Source organism: Crocodylus porosus, unplaced genomic scaffold, assembly GCF_001723895.1.
Source record: "Crocodylus porosus isolate Cpor-Errol unplaced genomic scaffold, CroPor_comp1, whole genome shotgun sequence".
Classification (NCBI taxonomy): domain Eukaryota; kingdom Metazoa; phylum Chordata; order Crocodylia; family Crocodylidae; genus Crocodylus; species Crocodylus porosus.
Genome location: NW_017728911.1, coordinates 8,187,206 through 8,208,225, shown reverse-complemented (window position 1 = coordinate 8,208,225; position 21,020 = coordinate 8,187,206). Strand labels below are relative to the sequence as shown.

General features: G+C 43.5%; 1 protein-coding gene across 6 annotated transcripts in view; it reads right to left on the bottom strand.

Moving 5' to 3' along the window:
• Nucleotides 1-21,020, bottom strand: part of HERC1 (HECT and RLD domain containing E3 ubiquitin protein ligase family member 1) — a 163,961-nt gene that overhangs the window by 88,467 nt on the left and 54,474 nt on the right. For all 6 annotated transcript variants that reach the window (XM_019533386.1, XM_019533388.1, XM_019533389.1 and 3 more), the window contains exons 13-21: nt 19,547-19,672; nt 15,782-16,003; nt 14,610-14,762; nt 14,229-14,361; nt 13,248-13,439; nt 11,497-11,718; nt 6,176-6,349; nt 3,748-3,862; nt 3,543-3,663 (exon numbers count right to left, since the gene is read on the bottom strand). In XM_019533386.1, coding sequence (XP_019388931.1) covers nt 3,543-3,663; nt 3,748-3,862; nt 6,176-6,349; nt 11,497-11,718; nt 13,248-13,439; nt 14,229-14,361; nt 14,610-14,762; nt 15,782-16,003; nt 19,547-19,672 — 1,458 coding nt within the window. The remainder of the gene's footprint in view (nt 1-3,542; nt 3,664-3,747; nt 3,863-6,175; nt 6,350-11,496; nt 11,719-13,247; nt 13,440-14,228; nt 14,362-14,609; nt 14,763-15,781; nt 16,004-19,546; nt 19,673-21,020) is intronic.

Sequence of the window (21,020 nt, the reverse complement as noted above, 5' to 3'; positions counted from 1 at the left end):
AAATGTATATGCTGATGAAGTGCAGGGCAAACTATCTGGAAACACCTCATGGAGGGCAGGGTCACACTAACCATATGCACCAGGCTGAGAGAGGAGGCAACAGAGAGATTCTGGGTGAACTGTTTGGGGTATGGTTTGGCAATGTTTGCCAGACACTGAAGGCTAGTAAAACAGGAATAATTCGAAATTGGGGAAAAAAAGGTGCAGCTCAGATAAGGGAGTAAACGGGAAGTAAAAAAGTATTTGATGTAATGGCTTACCATGATCTGAAAGAGTCAGTGCAGAGGGAGACTGCATTCAATGTGCCCATTATACCATACATCTAAATATACCATATTTATATATATCTAAATCGGAGGGGCTGCACTGGTCCATCTTTGTGGTAGGAAAGCAAGTGATTAATGTATGTTTTGTAATGATTTAGGGCAGGGGTGTCCAACCTTTTTGAATGAGAGGCCAGATCATGAACTTTTTATCACCCAGTGGGCTGGTGAGCCATATTCAAAGACCTCACAGGAAGTGGTATCACATCAGGAAGTGATGTCATGTTACCTTTGACACCAATGAAGTTGCAGGAAATGACAATGAAATGGGTCTAACCAGTTCAAAACTCTCCCTCTATAGCATCCACCTCTGCCACTGTTCGGGACAGGATACCGAGCTAGATGCACCATGGCACTTTTTATGCATTTATGTTCAGAAGCTCTTACGTTCTTTGGCTGAGCTTCCAAACTATGGCTGAGATTTGCAAAAAGGGGTAGATAGGTATGGTACAAAGTTGTCATAAAAGATTTGGAGCCCTCTAAATCCCATTCATTTTAATGGAAGTTGGCCTTTTGACTCAGCTTTAAAAATCTCAGCCCAAGGTGCCAACCAAATAAGTCAAAATATATTTTGCGTTTCTATGCAGTGCATCTGTTGGGGCTCTCCAAGAATTTTACAAACATTAAATGAACCTCAGGATATCCCTGCTTTTGAGAAGAAATGTGGTGGTGAGGACATTCTAGGAACATCTCTCACTCTCTGTGTGTGATCTGCTTCTACTGTCCTTGGACCACCCTAAAAGGGCCCTCACTGCCACATTTCCAGTTCAGAGCAGCTAAAGTGTAAGTGGTAGGAAGGGCTTATTTTTTTGGCAGCAGATTTGAGTGGCCTGAAGCTAGTGAAGATGTACCCACAATTAGTCACTGACCAAAGTGGGAACACAGTTGTCCTCACTTATTAACAAGTCTCCAAGGCCCTGCACTGTCTTTGCCTATATGTTGCTCTCATGTCCTCTTGCTTTCCTAAACCTCACGAGAGTAGAGGATTCCCATCATGCCTACGGGACTGCCATCACCGGATAGCTGTCCTGGTTCTAAGGCTGTACTTCTGACTCTTTCATGGCCTCTTTTAGGGTGCATACTTAGAACTCTGACTTTTCTTTCCCGCCCATTTTGCTGAATTGTGATTATTCCCATGGGGCATGAATGTAGTTCAGTGGCTATGATTCTGCTTTCTCATACAGAGGCAATGACTCTCACAAAGTATGGCATATCTTAGTAGGATAAAAACGTTTTGAAGACCACACAGAAAGCAATAAGCAGTCTTTACATGAGCTTACCAGGTATCAACCACCTGCTACTTGGGTTCCTGACAGGTACAGACACAAGTTTATTAGCACGTTGCTCCAGAGTGAGTCTCTGTGCCATAGCCTACATCAGTTCTCAGATCTAGGGAGTCTGACCCCTCCCCAGCCATAGGCTTGTCACGTTATACCAATCTGCTGGTCAGTGCAGACCCGGCCGGGCTCCTCCCATCCCCAGTAGCATGTGGGAAGCCAGCTTAAGCTGCATGCCACTTTTCCTGGCCCCTGCTGACCCAGCTGGGTCCGTCCCATCTGGAGAAGCATGCGGCTGAAGCCGCATTCCCACGAGCTGCTGGGGACAGGAGGAGCCTAGCTGAGTCTGCACCAGCCAGCAGAATCGGTGGCAGCACTGTGTGCCGCTCAGGACAGGACGAGCCCAGCTGGAGCAGCAGGGGCTGAGCTGCATTTTCCCCTTGCCTGCGCTGCTCAGTCCCAAGCGGCACACAGCACCAACGTCGCTTTTGCTGGCCGGTGCCGATCCGGCCAGGCTCCTCCCGTCCCCAGCAGCGCGTGGGAATATGGCTTCAGCTGCATGCTGCTCTGGATGTGACAGACCCAACTAGGTCGGCACCAGCCAGCAGAAGAAGCAGCGGAGCCATGTGCTGCTCAGGATGGGACGAGCCCAGCTGAAGCAGCAGGGGCTGAGCTGCATTTTCCCCCTACCTGCACCAGTCAGTCCTGAGTGACACACTGCTCCAACACTGCTTCTGCTGGCCGGTACTGACCCGGCTGGGCTCCTCCTGTCCCCAGCAGCACGTGGGAAGCCAGCTTCAGCTACATGCTGCTCTGGATAGGACAGACCCACCCAGGTCAGCACCAGCCAAAGCGGTGGCAGAGCCATGTGCCACTTGGGACTGACCAGTGCAGGTAGGGAGAAAGTGCAGCAGAGCCCCTGCTGCTCTGGCTGGGCTCATCCTGTCCCGAGCAGCACATGGCTACTCCTCTTCCCACACACACCACATCAGCAACGTCAAGCTGACACGGTGTGTGTGGGAACCTTATCCCTTCCCCAGCCCTTCAGCAGCCATTAGGAAGCTGCTGAGGGGCTGGGAGAGGGACAAGGGATGGGAACAAAAGTAAACAGTGTTTACTTTTGTTTCCCATCTCAGCACCGCAAGCCTCAGAAAATGGCTTGGTGGGCCTCATGTTGGACAACCCTGGTTTAGGGGTTTATTATGCGAGTTAAAGGATGTAGGAAATGTGTACTAGCAGATAGATAGATCTATATAGATATACCAGCTAGTACACGTTTCCTACATCTCTCTTGATATGTAGATATACATAGACATATACATAAAAGTTATATATCTATATCTGTAAACATAGATCAATAGACAAGAGCTATCTATATATATTTATAGCTCTTGTCTATCGATCTATATTTACAGATATAGATAGATATATAATTGCTGTGTATATGTGTGTATATATACCTACATATCAAGAGACCGAGAGACCTTTTTCTGGTAAAAATATAAGGTTCCCATCAACATGTTCACCCAATATGGACCACGTGCTTTATAGTCTTGTCAGCACTGGCAGCATTTCATCAACTTCATAGTCAGCTTTTCCGTTACTGAGCACATGCAGCAATTTAAGAATAGTAAATCTATGTAAGGAGGGTTCCTTGTATGAGAATGTAATGCGGACAGAGGAAAAAAGTCTAGTCTTGTATTCAAGTAAGCGTGGTATTTTTCTCATATATTTGCTACAGACTACTGAATCTTTAGGTACACGCTCTACATTTTAGTTTGTAAAACATGTCTTAAAGACAACATAATTGAACAAGATCCAAAAGTCTTGCAGCAAGAACAAGAGATTTTTGTTTTTAGAGTTCTCATTAAATCACAGAATATATAAAATATTTCATTAAGAAATACAGCAACATACAGCAAGCACCAGTAATCACTCTCACCCATCTGTCTCTTGAGGATGACCTAGTTTGAATCAGTTCCATATTCTTGCAGGCAAGCAAGCGACTCCGAACTTTATATACACAGCGATATACTTCTGCCAGAGCTTTGCCAGGCTGATATCTGAAAGAAGGAGAGTCATAGAAAAAAGATCCCACAACCTTAAAAACATTAATAATTTATTAAAGGCAGTTTCAAGTTACTTGCCTGCTCTCGCCACATGCTTGGCTAAGTAAATTTGTGTGTTTCAGCAAAGATGCAAGAACAAATCTCGACACAGTATCCAAGAGTGTCTCATTACTTAAGGTTGCAGTGTCCCAATCTGAAAATAAAATGAATCATTAAAACTTGCTGATTTTTCCAAAATAAATAATCCTGAATACATTTTAAGCAGTATCAATAATGAAATAACCCTCCCCTTATACTTTTCCAATGTGCATTAAATAAATTGAAAGTAGTTTTACATAAACCATGATGCAACCAGCAAGGAGTGAACGAAAAATGTAATTCTCGGAACATCTTGAAATAAAATCAAATTAATGACATCCTCATTTGTTTCAGGGAAATGTCAAGAACTAACAAACTAATGTTGAAAAGACTTGAAAGGTCTCAAAGGAACCCTCCAACCACACACTTCATTGCATTTTACTGAAAAAAAATTTTACAGCAACACTAGTAAGATGGACCTTTACTCTGTTTTAAAATTATGTGAATTGCTTATAATTTTCTCTGCAATCTATAAAATGGAATATTCTTAACAGATTCAGAATCTAAATTAGAAAGAGCATTTAATTAACAACATAACTTATACCTGGTCAAACACTGCAAAATTGTAAGTTACAAAATATTGCACAGAATCAATACAAGTTTGAATAAAACAAATGATTTTAGAGACAAATTTTTGGACACTCAGAATAGTTAATTTTAGCTTTTTACCTTTTCTCCAGATTGCTCATGAAAGGGCATAAAATATTAATAAGATTTTCCATCTGTTAGGTTTTTAAAACAAATGTTATGATGTTGAAAAACAACTTTTAGTAACTTTTGTAATCTTCAAGTTCATAACTAGCCATATACAAGTTCTTCTTAGTCCAGAAAAACTATATTTCATGAGAGACTCAGGGCACAAACAAAATACAACCTTGTAGCACTACAAAAAGCAAGCATACAGCCCTTCTAGTAGTCGAAGCAGTACAAAAAAGTTGAAAGCACTACAAAATAGTACCCCTTTCAAAAAGGAAAATCTGTGTTTGGAAGAGGGAGGGGCAGGAGTGACTGACTTGCTAATAGCCTACCCAGTGGTGTGGAGCTGTCAGGGACCTCTGGTGAGACTGCTACTGACAACACAGGTTCAACACCCCAGCCGGAGCTGGGTCTCTTAAAACAGCAGGAGCAATTTTGATGCAGGGACTCTGACAGCAGCAGCACTTAGAGGACCGGTGAAAGCAAGGAGAGTAGATTCACAGCTGCTGTGTTTCACAGCTCTTGCTCTCCAGAGGTCACCAGTGGATCATTGACAACATGTACCTTTCCCAGGCAGGGGCAAGGGCAGTATAACAAGGATCAGACTCTCCTGGGAGTGAAGGAGCAGTCTGCTATCAACCCTGCCTGAAAAGTCTTCCTTTGAGGCTTTTTTGCAGCTCTTCATCCAGAGGGATGGAACACCCATACACCCCCATTGCATAAGATTCTAACAGCACTTTACAGAGGTTTTACAGCCTCAGTACTTGGTAGCACTACAAATGGATGCCACTATCTCAGCAACTTGGACACTGGCTCACAGATCTGCCTGCTGAGTTTGAAAATCACCAAGCTCTGATGCAGTTGTGACAATTTAAAAGATCAACACTTATTTAAGTACTTTTTCCCCTTAACATCTGATCTTTTCAAACTGCTGGTGGTTCAAAAATTAGATTGCAAAAATCAGTGGCACTTCTCAAATCAAGCTCTCCTCTAGATTTCAAACCCAGTAACATACAAAAAACTTCTTAGTAACTAGGTCAAAGATTCTACCAAAAAAACAATAAAATATGGAGTGTATTTATGAGTGTTGTGGATGTTTGGAATGAAGATTATCAAGTAACAAGAGAACTGGTTGTCAGAATACATAATGCTTTGTTAAAGGCTTTTAGCAGGGGTGTCAAACATATGGTCAGATCTGGCCCACAGAACCCCATTATCCTATCTCCAGTTCTGCCCCTGGGTCTGAACAGATCCACACACGGCATGGCATACACCCAGAGCACAGGTCCAGTCCACACCCGCAGACTGCCTCCCTCTCCCTCTCCTCCTCCCCCAGCATTCAGTGATGTCCAGCTAGTGTGGCCACCATGTGTAGTATAGCTGCTGCTCTGGTCAGATGGTGCTGCATGCTGGAGCAGCTGCCAGATCAGGTATGCTGCGGGTGAGGGAGAGAGGTCCATGGGCTTGATCTGGCCCCACATTACCCATGTGGCTTATGAATCCAAATGAGTTTAATGCCACTGATTTGAAGCACATAAAGTAACATGAAAAATTATCAGAAATGTGAACACTGCTGTATCCAGAAATGTGAAAACTGTTGTATCATTGAACATCAATCTTCCAGACTTGCAAGATAGGTAGAATTCTATTTCTCTTGTTCTCCTCATCTTACCTTTACTGACAGCATAGTCCTGCATACTGATCCAGAGACTACGGGCTGGCTCTTTTGTACAACCCAAGGCCAAATCAACATAGACAGCAATCTCAGGTCGCAATTTATAATCAAATGGCTTCTGCTCCTCATTTCCAGAAAGGGCAACCTCCAGCAGAGAACTCATGCATTTTTCTACAGGAAGGGAAGCATTTACTCATTAGATTCAGCAGATTTTGATTGGCGCATGCATCCAATGGCTTTTATATCTATTGACGGAAGTATATACCACTAATATCTCCATCAAACCATTAGGAAGAACTCGATAACCCCTGCTATATTAGCCAGAAGTATTCTCATTATCTGACTTTAAAATTGGCACTGTTACCGCACAATTGTTCTGTAGTTTCATAGTTACTAGGGTCGGAAGGGAGCTCAGCAGATCATCAAGTCCGACCCTCTGCCACGGGCAGGAAAGGATACTGGGGTCAAACAACCGCAGCAAGGTGTACATCTAGCCTCCTTTTGAAGACCCCCAGGGTAGAGGCCAGCATCACTTCCCTTGGAAGTTGGTTCCACATCCCAGTCGTCTTGACTATGAAGTAGTGCTCCCTGATGTCCAGCCTGAACCTACTCTCAGTCAACTTATCGCCATTATTCCTAGTTACTCCTGGTTGTGCTTGGGGGAACAGGGTTTCTCCTGTTCCCTGCTGGTCCCCCCTGGTAAGTTTATAGACGGCCACCAGATCCCCATTTTCTGAGGCTCGCGGTGCTGCAGCAGGAAACAAAAGTAAACACTGTTTACTTTCATTCCCACCCCTTGTCCCTGTCAGCAGCTTCCTAATGGCTGCTGAAGGGTTGGGGAAGGGACAAGGTTCCCACACATACCATGCGTCAGCTTGATGTTGCCGATGTGGTGCGTGTGGGAAGAGGAGTGCAGACCCGGCCTGCCTCTTCCTGTTCCCAGCACCACATGGGGAAGTCACCACTTCCCAGCCCAAGTGACTTGCCACTCCCGGCCCACAGGTGAGAGGCAGCTCAGCTTGGCCACCCAGCCCCGGGTCACTGGTGAAGGCGGAGCAGCGCGGGCATGTGCCTCCTCCCCCAGGTAGCCCCTTGCAGGCTGGAACTCTGCCAGCCCACAAGAGAAAAGCCACAGTTATATGTTTTTCTTCTTTAAAGGAGAACCCATTTTTAATGTTTGTTCATGACCCTTTCATATATTCTTGAGGCCTACTTTTGGGTCACGACCCATGTTTTGAGAAACACTGGCCTAGATCATGCCCGACCAGTGCGGTCCAACATCTTTTTGAACACCTCTGAAGATAGAGAGTCCACAACTCCCCTAAGCAGTCTGTTCCACTCCCTCACTGTTCTAACCGCTATGAACAAAGGGGCTGGTACTGGAAATACAGCGAGGTTTTCAGGCTCTGTTCTGTGCCTTGTCAGTTAACACATGGACAAAAAGAAAAGGGGAAGAGGTTCTCTCTTTAATTTCTACCTCTTCCCATTGGCAAGAAGCTGTTGGAAATTTCTTCCCAAGGTCTTGTTTGACTGGTGGCAGGATGCGTGGCAGGATGCCTGCTGCCTCATGGGGCCCAGGTCAGGTACTGTTTTTATTTTGGATTTTAAGCCACATTTCCAGACCCATTTCATTGTCACTTCTTGCAACTTTATTGGTGTCAAAGGTCACATGACATCACTTCCTGATGTGATACCACTTCCTGTGAGGTCTCTGAATATGGCTCGCCGGCCCACTGGGTGATAAAAGGTTTGTGATTTAGCCCCATATTCAAAAAGGCTGGACACCCCCATTGTACGGCATGCTTTAAATTAGCTTCACTGGGGGATGGGGCCACAGGGGGAAATGACGATACTTCCCAGCCAAGACAGGCAATCCAATTTTGAGATCAGAGATTTATAACTCCCTTTTTTCTCTTAACTATGGAACAGACTAAGTCAAGGTAGGCAAAAGGTCAGAGGGAAAATAAAGACACAAAGAAAGGAAGTAACTTGACTGACCAAAGTCTTAAGAAAGAGAAGGCACAGGATCATCTGTGTACCATCTACTCTGCCTCACAATGTGGCAGCTACTCTGTAGACAGCACCTGCCTAGAATTATAAAGATGAAATACAAAAAACAAGACCTAGGAATAATGGGTGCAAACTAGTGGAGAGTAGGTTTAGGTTAGACATTAGGAAGAAATTTTTTACAGTAAGGGTGGCCAGAGTCTGGAATGGGGTTCCAAGAGAGGTGGTGCTATCACCTAACTTGGAGGTCTTCAAGAGGAGGCCTGACAGTCACCTGGCTGGGGTTGTCTGACCTCGGTCCTCTTTCCTGCCAGGGTCAGGGGGTTGGACACAATGATCCACTGGGTCCCTTCCAACTCTATAATCTAAGACATACCTAGGTAAGTGGTAGGGGTCTGGATAGTCCTGGGATCAGGGGGGTGGTACATATACCCACAGGAGGCTTTAAATGCCCCTACACTAATGGTCATAGTATGGGGAACAGGCAGGAGGAACTTGCCCTCCGTCTAGCTAACACAAACCCAGACACAGTGGGACTCACTGAAACATGGTGGAATTCAACGCATGACTGGGCAGTAAACATCAAGGGCTACAGACCGTATAGTCAGGATAGAATGGGGAGGGAAGGTGGGGGTGCGGCGCTATGTCAAAAAGCAATACACATCCTCAGAAAACAGTCAGAGGAGGGGCACACTTAAGTGCTCTGGGTTAGAATACAAGGGGGACGGGGGTAAAGGGACTTAACGGTGGGTATCTACTACAGACCACCCAACCAGAGGGAAGAGCTGGATCGGGAATTCTCGGGTCAGCTTGTAGAGGCAGTTAAGTCAAGGGACGCGGTCATCATGGGTGACCTAAACTACCTCGACATCTGCTGGGAGGAGCAGTCAGCCAGGTCCGACCGCTCACATAGGTTCCTAGCCAAGATACAGGACTTCCACCTAAACCCAGGAAGTGCACAGTCCCACCAGGGGAAATGCCTTGCTGGTTCTGGTCCTGGCCACAGGCAACGACCTGGTGAGGGGACTGCGGGTTCTTGACCACCTGGGCGATAGCGATCATCGCCTGCTGGAATTCACCATCCAGCGCAGGGTGTCAGAGGCCTGCAGCAAGGGAGCAGCCCTTGACTTCAGAAGGGCCAATTTCAATGAGTTAAGGAGATTAGTCGGGGAGGCACCGAGGTCCCGGAGAGGAGGGGAGTCCAAGATGAGTGGTTGTTCCTTAAGGAGACGATCCTCTGAGCCCAAAGGGTGATAGTCCCAACACAAATCAAAGGGGGCAAGAGTGCTCAAAAGCTCCCATGGCTCACCAAAAGCATTCAGGAATGTCTGAGCGCTAAAAAGAGGCGTACACCAAATGGAAGGGAGGAGCCATCACCAAGGAGGATTATACCTCCATTGCTCGAGATTGTAAGGGGGGTGGTCAGGAAGGCTAAGGCGGAGACAGAACTGGGGCTAGTGACCCAGATCAAAGACAACAAGAAATCTTTTTTTAAATACATAGGGAGTAAAAAGAAGGCACTGCGTAACGTGGGGCCCCTGCAGGACACACTTGGCAATCTGATGGTTGCACTAGACAATAAAGCTGACCTCTTTAACAAATTCTTTGCCTCCACATTTCTGAGCAGGAACCAGGACATCCCCCTGCACTGGGATCCCGGACAAACTCAGGAGAGGCACAGCTGGGCCCAGGGTCAGAGAGGACCTAGTCAGGAAACTTCTGGTGGGACTGAACGTCTTCAAATCAGCAGGTCCAGATGATCTCCACCCCAGAGTGCTGAGGGAATTCGCAGAGGCCATTGCGGGATCCCTGGCACAGCTCTATGAGCACTCATGGTGCTCTGGCAAGATGCCAGAGGATTGGAAAAAGGCCAATGTGGTCCCCATTTTCAAAAAAGGAAGGAAGGAAGACCCAGGAAACTATAGGCCCGTTAGTCTTACCTCAGTCTTGGGGAAGCTCTTTGAGAAAATTATTCAAAAACACATCTGTGAGGGACCAGCAGGGGAGATTATGCTTAGGGGCAACCAACATAGGTTCATTAGAGGCAGGTCCTTTCAGACCAACTTGGTTGCCTTCTATGACCAGATCTCTAAATCCTTGGACGCAGGTGTCGCGGTAGATATAATCTTTCTGAACTTTAGGAAGGCCTTTGACACTGTCTCTCACCCCATTCCCATTAAAAAATTAAGCGACTGTGGCGTTGACACCTACAAAGTCAGATGGGTCGCAAATTGGCTGGAGGGTTGCACCCAGAGAGTGGTGGTGGATGGGTCATTTTTGACCTGGAGGGATGTGGGCAGTGGGGTTCCCCAAGGCTCGGTCCTCGGGCCCCCATTGCTCAACATCTTCATCAGCGACTTGGACGAGGGGGTGAAAAGCACCTTGTTCAAATTCACAGATGTTACTAAGTTGTGGGGAGAAGCAGGCATGTTAGAAGAGAGGGACAGGCTACAACTAGATCTGAACAGGTTAGAAGGGCAGGCAGATGAGAATAGGATGGGTTTCAATACTGACAAGTGCAAGGTACTGCACTTAGGAAACAAGAATCAGCAGCATACCTACAGGCTGGGGAACTCCATTCTCGTCATCACAGAAGCAGAAAATGATCCTGTACCTGTAGCTTTAACTGCTAGTCATAGATACTTTAGGGGGGGGGTTTATGCCAACACTTTCATTTTACAAAATATCACCTGTGCTTTTTTAGATAGAATTTTCTTTTAGAAAAAAACAAAAAATTGCAGTTCTAATTTTGTATACTGTAATAAGCCAGTAAATACAGAGACCTTAACTTACAGAAAAGTTTTCGCAGTATATGCAAATACAAAAATGATAAATATTTGCTGGTTTTATTGAGGGGTTTTTGTCCTTTCAAACCACTCTTAAGAATTGGCCATTTGTGCCTTTCTTCCATAGCCAAAACCAAACTACTACACATTGTCAAATCATGAGCCTGAAGACAACAGGCAGCTTAAAGAGATAAATGCCTTTACAGCTCCCGACTCTATTAATATTTTTCAGTTTTTAAAGTTCAGCTTCAATAATTACCACCATGTTAAGTTTACTGTGTCCTAGCCCTGCTACTTTAAAAAAAAAAAAAAAAAAAAAATCAAGCTTCTAAGAAATGTGGACACTTGAGTTCATGAAAGATGGAAGGTAAAAAGGCATTGAACTCTTATTGCCTAGCCTCCCAATATCCTAAACAGCCTGCAGGAATGGCAATCTTAAAAGGTAGTAAGATGAAGCAGCAACAGAAGAACAAAGTATTAAAAACTTCACATACATAATCAAGAAACAGCTGTGTATCAAATTACCTAAATGAGGAATATCCATTTCTACTCCATCACTGAAGAGTGGTGTTTTTAACCAATAGGCTGTATCCTGTTCTTCAGGGGACACTGGAGGTCCCTGAAGCATTCCACCAAGACAGCGTCCTATAAGCAGAGCTACAGTTCTCTCTAAATCAACAAGCCATACCCAAGATTGAGCAGGCTGTGGTAAAGGCACTCCAGCAGGATCAATAAGTTCAGGTCCACCTAAGTATTAAGCAATAATTGGACAAATCAGACTTTTTTCACACTGTTAAACAGACATGGACATTATGTGACAACTTAGTGCTTTTTTTGGCTGATGTGGCCAATAATGTCACTGATACATGCCAGTGCAGGCACGCAGCCAGAGCATGCACACAGCCAGGAATGCAGCTGGGCAGCATGGAGAGCAGTGTCCTGCAGGCAAGTCTGGTGGAGGGGGTAGCTTGTGGGGGAGGGCAGATCAATGCCCCCATGGTGAGGGAGGGAGTGGGCCTGAGGGAGGTACTGCCCAGCTGGGGCTACGTAGGGCGTGGGACAGAGCCACAGGGGCCAAGGAGGAGGTGGCAGCTTCTGTCTGCTGCATGCACCCCCAGGGGAAGCATGGGGGGGGCATATGACCCCTGGATTTGTATGCAGGCAAGGGCAGGCTGCCCGCTGAAGCCAGAGTCTGCACCAGCCTCTTCCCAGCAGGGGGGCTGGGCTAGGGCTACGCTTGGCATATGCAGGTGGTGGTGCTGGGTGTGGGGGCTATGGGGAAGCTACAGTGAATCTGGGGTGGCTGTAGCCTACCCCATAGACACCCCCCCCCAGCAGTGCTGCTGCCACCTGCACCGCCCCTACCAGCCCCAAGCACAGCCCTGGCCCAGTCCTCCTGCCGGGAAGAGTCCAGCACAGTCACCAGCCCCCAGCCTGCCCTAGCCCTGCATGCAGATCCAGGGGGCATATGTCCCCCATGCCTCCCACAGGAGTGCATGCAGCGGCAGGAGCCGCACCCCACACTGCGCAAGCTGCCTGCCCACAGCTCTGTCCTGTGCCCCACCCTGGCTGGGCAGTTCTTGCCCTTGGCCCAGCCCCAGCCCCACTACCTCCTTCACTGTGGGGCCTCGACATGTGCCCACCACACTGCTTCCACTCCACAGACATACCAGACAGATGTTGCTCTCCAAGCTGCGGGGTTGCATATTGGCAACTGGATAGGTATCGGCTGATATGGCTCATTAATAATTGGCCACTAGTATTAGCCAAAAAAATCTTCATCGGTGCGCCCCTATTTTTCTCCATTTTCTATTTTATAAGAACCATAAATATTTCACAGCACTTGTTACAAAATAGTAATTTTATCCATTAAAGTTCATTTTAATCAAACTACAAATAAAAAACATAATATTTTGATATTAGAGTATTATAAATATATGATAGCATGCCTAGAAGGTTTTCAGTAAAAAAGTACATGTTCACATGTTAATATGACATTTTAGACAGCATTCTCCCATCCCTCATACACCTTAAACTCCCAAAGTGAGTAAGATTTTTAGGCTTACAAGATCAAACTCTTTGTTTTGCGGTCAAAATATTTCCTTTATAGCAAATCTGCGGTAATAAATTTAAAAGACTAGAAAGGAAGGACAGTGAAACACTGTAGCTTAAAAAATCACACCCTAACTGAAGATGGTTAAATCACATTCCAATTTAGAGAGCAAATTTATCTATCTCCTCCTTTTTCAGTCAAAAATAACAATTATTTTACTTACCATGAAGTGGCCACTGTAATTCTTGATCTTCTAGAAGGGCAGCAGCAGGCAACAGTCTATTAAGGCGATCTAGAGGTGGCAACAGATCTAGCAGGTAACTCAATAAAGGACGGGCTACTGACACAGGCAGTAACAATAGCGAGTTAACAATCTGACAGAGCATACTGCCAGCTGCAGATACATAAATTACATCTAAAAGGGAAAAAAAAAGAGAGAGATTTTCAGTGAATTTGAATTGCTCTTTTACTTCATCAATATAAAAGCCTTAAAATATTAAATAGTCACCCTTTTGTATTTAAGGAAGTTTTGATAGAAACATCTTAACTATCCTTAAAAATCTAAGTATCCTTTATGATTTCATACAATGAAATGCTAAAATGATTTGTATGTATAAAATAACATACAGTCTCTTAATGAGCATTTAATTAGCAATATCATATTATATGCCACCCTTCCAAAAAAGGCTCAGGGTAACTTACAGTTAAAAAAAAAAAAAAAACCTTATAGAAAAAGATACAATATAAAGCATTAGATTTTTCTGCATACAAAATCCTAATCTGTAACACTTTTAAAAAGTAAATTCTAAGTTGGGATCATGTTTATTTAGCACACATCCAATCCGCACTTTATACCTGCACTCACTAAAGGAAGGTCAACTTTAAATATTCTCACCAAATGTGATCAGAGGTTAAAACAACCTTTATTTTATCTGAAATTTTTACTTTGTAGCCTATGTGCTATCAAATGCATCATGCGCCCGATGATGTGTCTGTACACTCGGACAATTTTCTACTGTGGGAAAAACCGCTCCATGTAGCAAACAAAGGAAAAGGGAGACCACTGAAGACTTTTTGGATTGTAAACAAAAATTGTCAGAGGAAATTCAGATACAGGGTGGAATCAAAACTTGCTTCCTTTTCATTTGGTTTTATTTTAGCTTGGTGGTGTTCCATTAAATACAACTTTTTTAGCAAAATGTACCTCTTAGTTTTTCCCCAACACTGCCATTCCAAGAACTTTCCTTAAGCAGAGTTGCAGAACGTGAATAGATATCTGTAGCATGAGGCAGTAAAAGCTGAAGGTGTTTATGTAGCAGCGCCACACTGCTAGAATTCTGGAAACAAAACAGAACAAAAAAGCATATTTACTTTTCCAGAGTTTAAAACATATTTTTCCCCTGCAAAAAGCCCTTTATACACCAAAATATGAAGTATTCATATTTCAGAATGTTGCAATTTTTCTTAATATTATGAACTGTCAGGTACACCAAACAACCTTCTTGAAATCGTTATTGCATTGATGTTTACAAATCGCTAACGAGTTATAATGTATTTCCAAAAAACATATAAGCAAACTATTTACCTCACTAACACTGTTGATGTGACAATAAGCCAGCAATTGTTTCTGTAGTGAACACAATAGCTCATGAAGATGTGCAGGCTGGCTGTTTTCAGATGATGATGTCCCGAGTAAAAACTTATCACTATTTTTTTCCAGCTCTCCAAAGGCTTGATCCTATAAACAAAGGGAACAATCATCAATCACCTGCCTTTATGTATTATAATACTTTACTTTTACCTCAAAAGGAACACCTTCTATCACTAGCAATTATATCTGGGATTTCGAAAGCAACCTAAAAATCAAAGGGTTCTTTGCTCCCTTAGGCTCCTTTAAAAATCCCAGCCAACAAAAGTGGACCTGAAGTCAGGCAGTTTGATCCTTGGAACAGTCACTGTAACTGTTATCAGGACTGAAAATCTCTGGCAGGAGATTTTCAAAAGACAGAGGGGAATTAGATATCAATGGGACCTGGAAACTATATTGCTCTCTTTCTCAGCCAGCAAAAGAAAGAACCCGAAGAACTGCATAAAGTTTTCTTACCTCTTCTACCCCAACTCCTTTTGGGAATGTTTTGGTTCCCTAGAAGGAATGATGCAGCAAAAAAGTTATGGCACCTACACATTTAGGGAGAAGGTTCGGAGTCCTTTTCCTCCCAAATGCTGTACCATCCTGCACCTGAGGGGAACCACCCTAGCTGGTACAGATTATGAGAAGTGGGTTGACCTGCTCTGGCTGAATTACTACTGGAAAGTTTTCTCCAAATGCATTCAATTGATAAAATGATGGCCAAATTCTTGGTGTTCTGCTGTCATATTCTGGTGTGACTCAGAACTTCAACTTACACATGAAACAATACCCAAATGTTCCAGGGACAATAGGCTCCAGAATGGTTTAAAGAATAGTAAGAGATGTTCATCTTTCATACACAAAAACATGTCTTAAACGCTACCATATGTTATATTTGAGTTGTATATACAACTGCAACAACATTAATATTAGATCCTTAATCTCACAAGACGGTAAACTGATTTTAGTCCAGATTCAGAGAGTTAATGAGTATGGAGTTGCTGTTCCCGATCTTCTGAACAAATTTGAAGAGTAGAACAATATACTACTTAAACAAAGTGAAGAAAATCTTAAGGTTTCAGCTCCTGAATTATTCAAAACATTACTGCTACAAATCCTAAACATACCGTGTAAAATCCTAAATTTCTTAGAAGAGTCTTCATTAAAATTTCAGCAAGATGAGTATCTGGATGGCTGCTTTGGACACCATATGTTTGATCAGAGAGGTTTCCATAGCCAATACACAGAGAAGAAATATCTGTTGTATCAGATGGTGAGCTATAACCAAGTAGGGAAGCTACATGGGTGTGGTCTTGTAAACTTGTCAAAATAATATCCAGCTGCATTCTCTAAAAGGAAAGAATTAGATAGGAATAATTGTTCCTGTTAGACAACAAAGACAGAATAGTAATGAGCTTAAAAATCAGGAAAAGTTAAACCATTTTCTTAATACTTAATTATTAAAAATAGTTGGGCGATCGGGGTCTGCAAATAGGCCCTATTCAATTCAGAGTCAGCCTGAATCCAGGGCAGTGATTCAAGGTGTTGATTCAGTTCAGTGTCTCTGATTCGATTCGGTCGAATCTGAAGATTCTTCAGGTCCACTTCCAGAAGTACTTTCGGTCCACTTCCAGGTCCACTAGGCAGCGCACTGGGGGGCCCCCTTGGCTCACTGATCAGCCACAGGGAGACCCCAGGTGCAGCCCCCAGACTCAGGAGGCACCAGTTGCCAAGCCAGAGGGAGTGTGGGGGGGACCCCTGAGCACACCTGGAAGTGGACCAGAAGTGCTTCTTGTCCATTTCCAGGTCTGCTGCTGTGCATGCTGGGGAGCCCCCACGCTCCTGGGTGACTCTCCATGAGCCCCAGCATCACAGCACTCATGAGCCACCTGCTACCTAGAAGTACGTAGAAAAAACATTTAAAGCTGCACCTATGTCCAAATTGCCAAATCTTTCCAAATCAATTCAGAGGGTTCTAATTCGATTTGGAGAGATTAAAGGGTTCTCTGATTCGATTCAGATTCAAAGATTCAGCCACCAAATTCGGCCGAACCTCCACCGAATCAAATCAGGGGCTGAAGCTTTGCACAGCTCTTTTGGGTGCTATAACCAGCTACCAACAAAAAGCTGGTATGAGTTTTTACTGCTGACTGTCAAACTTAGATAATAAATATACTGTACTAGAAAACAGTCTAACAGTAACTAAGATAATTCAGAGCAGGACTGTCTAACTTTTGAGTGACCAGGGATCATAGCCCCCCACTAGACACGCTGTGAAGGCCATACACCCCTTGGGCCACACACTCAATGGACTGTAGGCTGCACAGCCCTCCCTCCAACCCCTTAAAGCAGCCGTGCTCCTTCTACTACACTGTTCTGCTATTCTTGTGGTGTGTGGGGTTCCTGGGTTCCCTGGCTGTGGTCTCTCTCTACCCCATGGGCTGCCCTTGCCACACCTCATCCCCAGGAGCAGTGGCAAGAAATGGAAGGAGAAGGAGGAATGTGGGGAGCCCGGAAAAAGCAGCTGAAACAGTGGAGGAAGCAGTGCCCGAATCAGGAGCCTGAGGATCAGTGGTTAATGCCTCAGGGACACCATCGAGCCCACAGAACACCAGCTGGACAGCTCTGGTTAGAGCTGTTCAGTTCAATGTAGTCATGATTCTAGTAGATAGGTCAGGTTCCAGACTAAAGGCCTTCTGCAAATCTAATCTATCAACCTTAAAAGATACAGACAGCAAGCTGTGTCTATGCAGATACAATTCTTGTGCTCTGTTTCACTAAAAACAGAGTAAATGATGCACAAGCGGAAAAACTTCACTATGTTTGTATCAACTGGCACTCTAGTACCATTATTTACTCAAACCCAAGACAAGTTTTTTTTCCACTCAGGTACAGTGGGGTGGGGGGAGGAGGGAAAGCCAGAGGCTACAGCCCCCAGGCTTGGGTTAAGAGTCTGAGCCATAGCTGTTGCTCCCCCAGCTGTTGCCTCTGCCCAGTACCACCTGCCCCCCAACTACTGCCTGCCCCCACCCCTCCCTCACCACTTACCCTCTGGCTCATCCCCTACTGCAGACCAGGAAATGGAGTAAGCACCACAAGGGGCAAAGCAGCAACTGTCAGGCTACTTGACACCCCTACCACCTGCCCCCAGATGGCTGCTTGACCTACTGCAGTGGCAGGAAGTACAAATCCAAGACAACCCTCCAATAATTAGCTTCTAGACATGAAAAATGCATACATTTGTTATTATTTTCCATATCTAGAACATCGTGGGGGGTCGCCTTAAATTCAAAGATGTCTTGGATTTGAGTGAATATAGTAATTATGTAGTTAGTGTTTTTATTATTAGAAGCCATTAAGGTGAACGGCAACATTGGAGAAGAGGTACAAAAGCTTATGTAAAAGCATATACTGCAGAGCTTGGTGTTGAGGTACCCAAGCTAGCCATTTCTTAGCAAGGTAAAATAGTTCACACAGTTCTGTGCTATCTATCAAAGCCACATTGCTTCCAATATACAATCTAGCATGTTTAAACTGAGTTTAAGCATCTCTCCCTTACTCTGCAGAATTGACAAATCCTAGGAGTCACCACAACTACAGTGAACAAGGGATTTTTTTAAAGGCATAAAATGTAGAGAAAAGCCAATTTTGTGTTTCAGCATTTTTTCACTACCAAAGTATGCTTTTCCCCTCATACAGTTCAGAGCATAATCTTCTTTTAATTGACAGATTACTCTTTATTAATCATTTTCAGATGATTTCTGGGCACAACCAATATTTATGTTGTTAAATTCCCTCAGTACCACCACAGCATATGGTAAATAAATTATACATAGATAACTGTTAAAAGGTATCCACACAACATACACACTGTTCTATTAATGTTCAGCTTGTCACTTGATTCAGTTCAGTTTTCTGAAAATGAAACTGCCCATCAGTTTTGTTTTAACCAAGCTTCACAGGAACAGCATAATATACTAATTTTTATCACATTTCTAGATTTCCTTTAAGACAAAACTGATATTTCAGGTTTAATCCTTTTGATTTAAAATGAGACTTGCATTAACACAGGGCTGTCCAACTGGCAGCCTGTGGGCCATACATCCCACCCAAATGCCATTCCCACACCACTTCTACAGCTGCTGGAGTCTCCAGTCTCCCCCTCTCTCCTCCAGGTCATGCTGCCCACACTGTTGGTGGGGACATGGCAGGCCATGCTACCCTTCCAGCCAAGGGGTGAGGACCAAGGAGTGAGTCCTTCTTGAACTACTTTCTAATAATTTTCATGATAAAATAAACAAAAGGAATGTCTCAACAGGATCTGCACTGCTCCAACAAATGAGGCACTGCCAGGTATAATTCTTCTTCTCCATAGTGACTCATCAAATATACCTTTCTTTTTTTCTGAAGACAATAAGGAAGAGCTGGCCTGTAGCACATTCCAGGGCACTGCTGCAGCACACTCACTCACCTAATTCATGATTATACACATCCCTCATTACCACTGAGGTTTGGGAGGGGGAAAAGGGCTACCCACCTACACACACTGGACAACAGTGCCCTAGGTTCAATCATTAACTTGCTGTGTGACACTATGCAAGCTAACTTTTCCATATTAATCTTCTGTAACCATCTGTAAAAACAGAGATAGTAACAGCTACTCACCTGTAGTGTTGCAAAAGCCAAAAATATATATATTAAAAAACTCACTATATGCTGTAAGAATTATTTTAAAATGACTCAGGACAATGAGATTAAGGTTAGGTTAATCCAATTTGTTAAATTAAATTGAACCTTAACAGTAATTAACCAAACTATGCCAGATGTAACCTCTAACATAAGGATACACACAACTGCTTGGAAAGAGCTACATACATTTTACAAGGCCTTACCTGCCCTTTTGATAAGCTCTCCCATCTATCAGGGCCTTGCGGTAGAAGAGAATGCAGCAATTCCATTCTCTCTCGCAGTGGTGGAAGTAGCATGGTTGCTCCTACTGACAAAGTTTCAATTACAACCTAAAAGTAAAGTAGGGGAAAAAAAGCCAAATTGTATATTTCAAAATCATTCATACCAATTCAATATCACTTTTAGAAAAAAATGACTATAACTTAAATCAAAGATCCAGCATATCTATAATTTAGCTTGATACTCATTCTAACACTTGAAGTAAATGTGTTGATTCTGACCATGAGAACTGTCAGTTCAATTTCTAATCTTCACCTAAGGTTCTGGAATTTATCAGTTCCTTGTATCAGCAGCTTTCGGGACAAATTATGGAATGCTAATTTCTACTCAGTTATACAGGTATGAATCAAAACAAAACTAAACAGAACAAAAATCCAGCAATGAAGAGAAGAAGTTGGCTGCAAGACTTCAGAGACTGATCTCAAAATACTTACATACAGTAGAAAATTAAATTTAATCCAAGTTCTCCTTTATAAACTACCATAAACTTTAATTAAATCAACCATCATAAATTTAGTATAATGGTCAGTCCCTGCTTAAAAAGGACAATTCAAAAAGGGTTGAACACCTTGAATTTATGCATTTATGCATTTAAAAATAAACGAAAATACATGCATATTATATTGTGCTTTTCACCTGTGGTTTGCAATTCATAATTTACTAGCCTCCTTGGGAAATACGCTCCTTTACCTATTTATATAATATCATACACTCTATTCAATTTATGGAAGTTTCATAATGGCTGTAATGCCAAGGCTGCTCCAAGATCTGCTCTTAAAACAGAATTTTCATCCTTCAGTGATTTAATGTAGTCTCAAAATTTAACTTGAACACTTGAGAGATTAAATCAAACTTACACATTGCCTTTATATGGTTTAGCAAAAGGAAATATTTTATTAAACAAGCTAGTTTTCAAATTTAAGGTTACCTTTTTTTTTTTTTCAGACTACTATAGCTACAGAAACTGTTTCATGATAAACTCTAAGTTTCATGCAGGAATATGACAGGTTGAAACAGAAATAAAAAATTTGCTCCATGCTTGAGTATCTCACCAGAGCAATATGGTACCTACACTATCTGTTGGTATCTAAAGTAAATTTAATAATCTTATTTTAAAAAAGGGTTAGTTTTGAACCACGAAGTTCCAAATGGGTTGGGAATTACTTCTGTTAGATAGCTTCCCTCCCCACTCTGCCAACCTGTTTCTTGCCCAGAGCATACAATTCTCAAGGGCTACTGCTCTGTTGTGCTGCAGGATATCATGGACTATTGCGGGACATACTACCCACATGACCACCACTCATCAGCTAAAGTCTGTGATGCCAAGGTTTTTGGGAACTCCAAATAAGTGCCTCTGACATTGCTGATGGCGCTCTGCACAAGCACACAAGTGGAAGA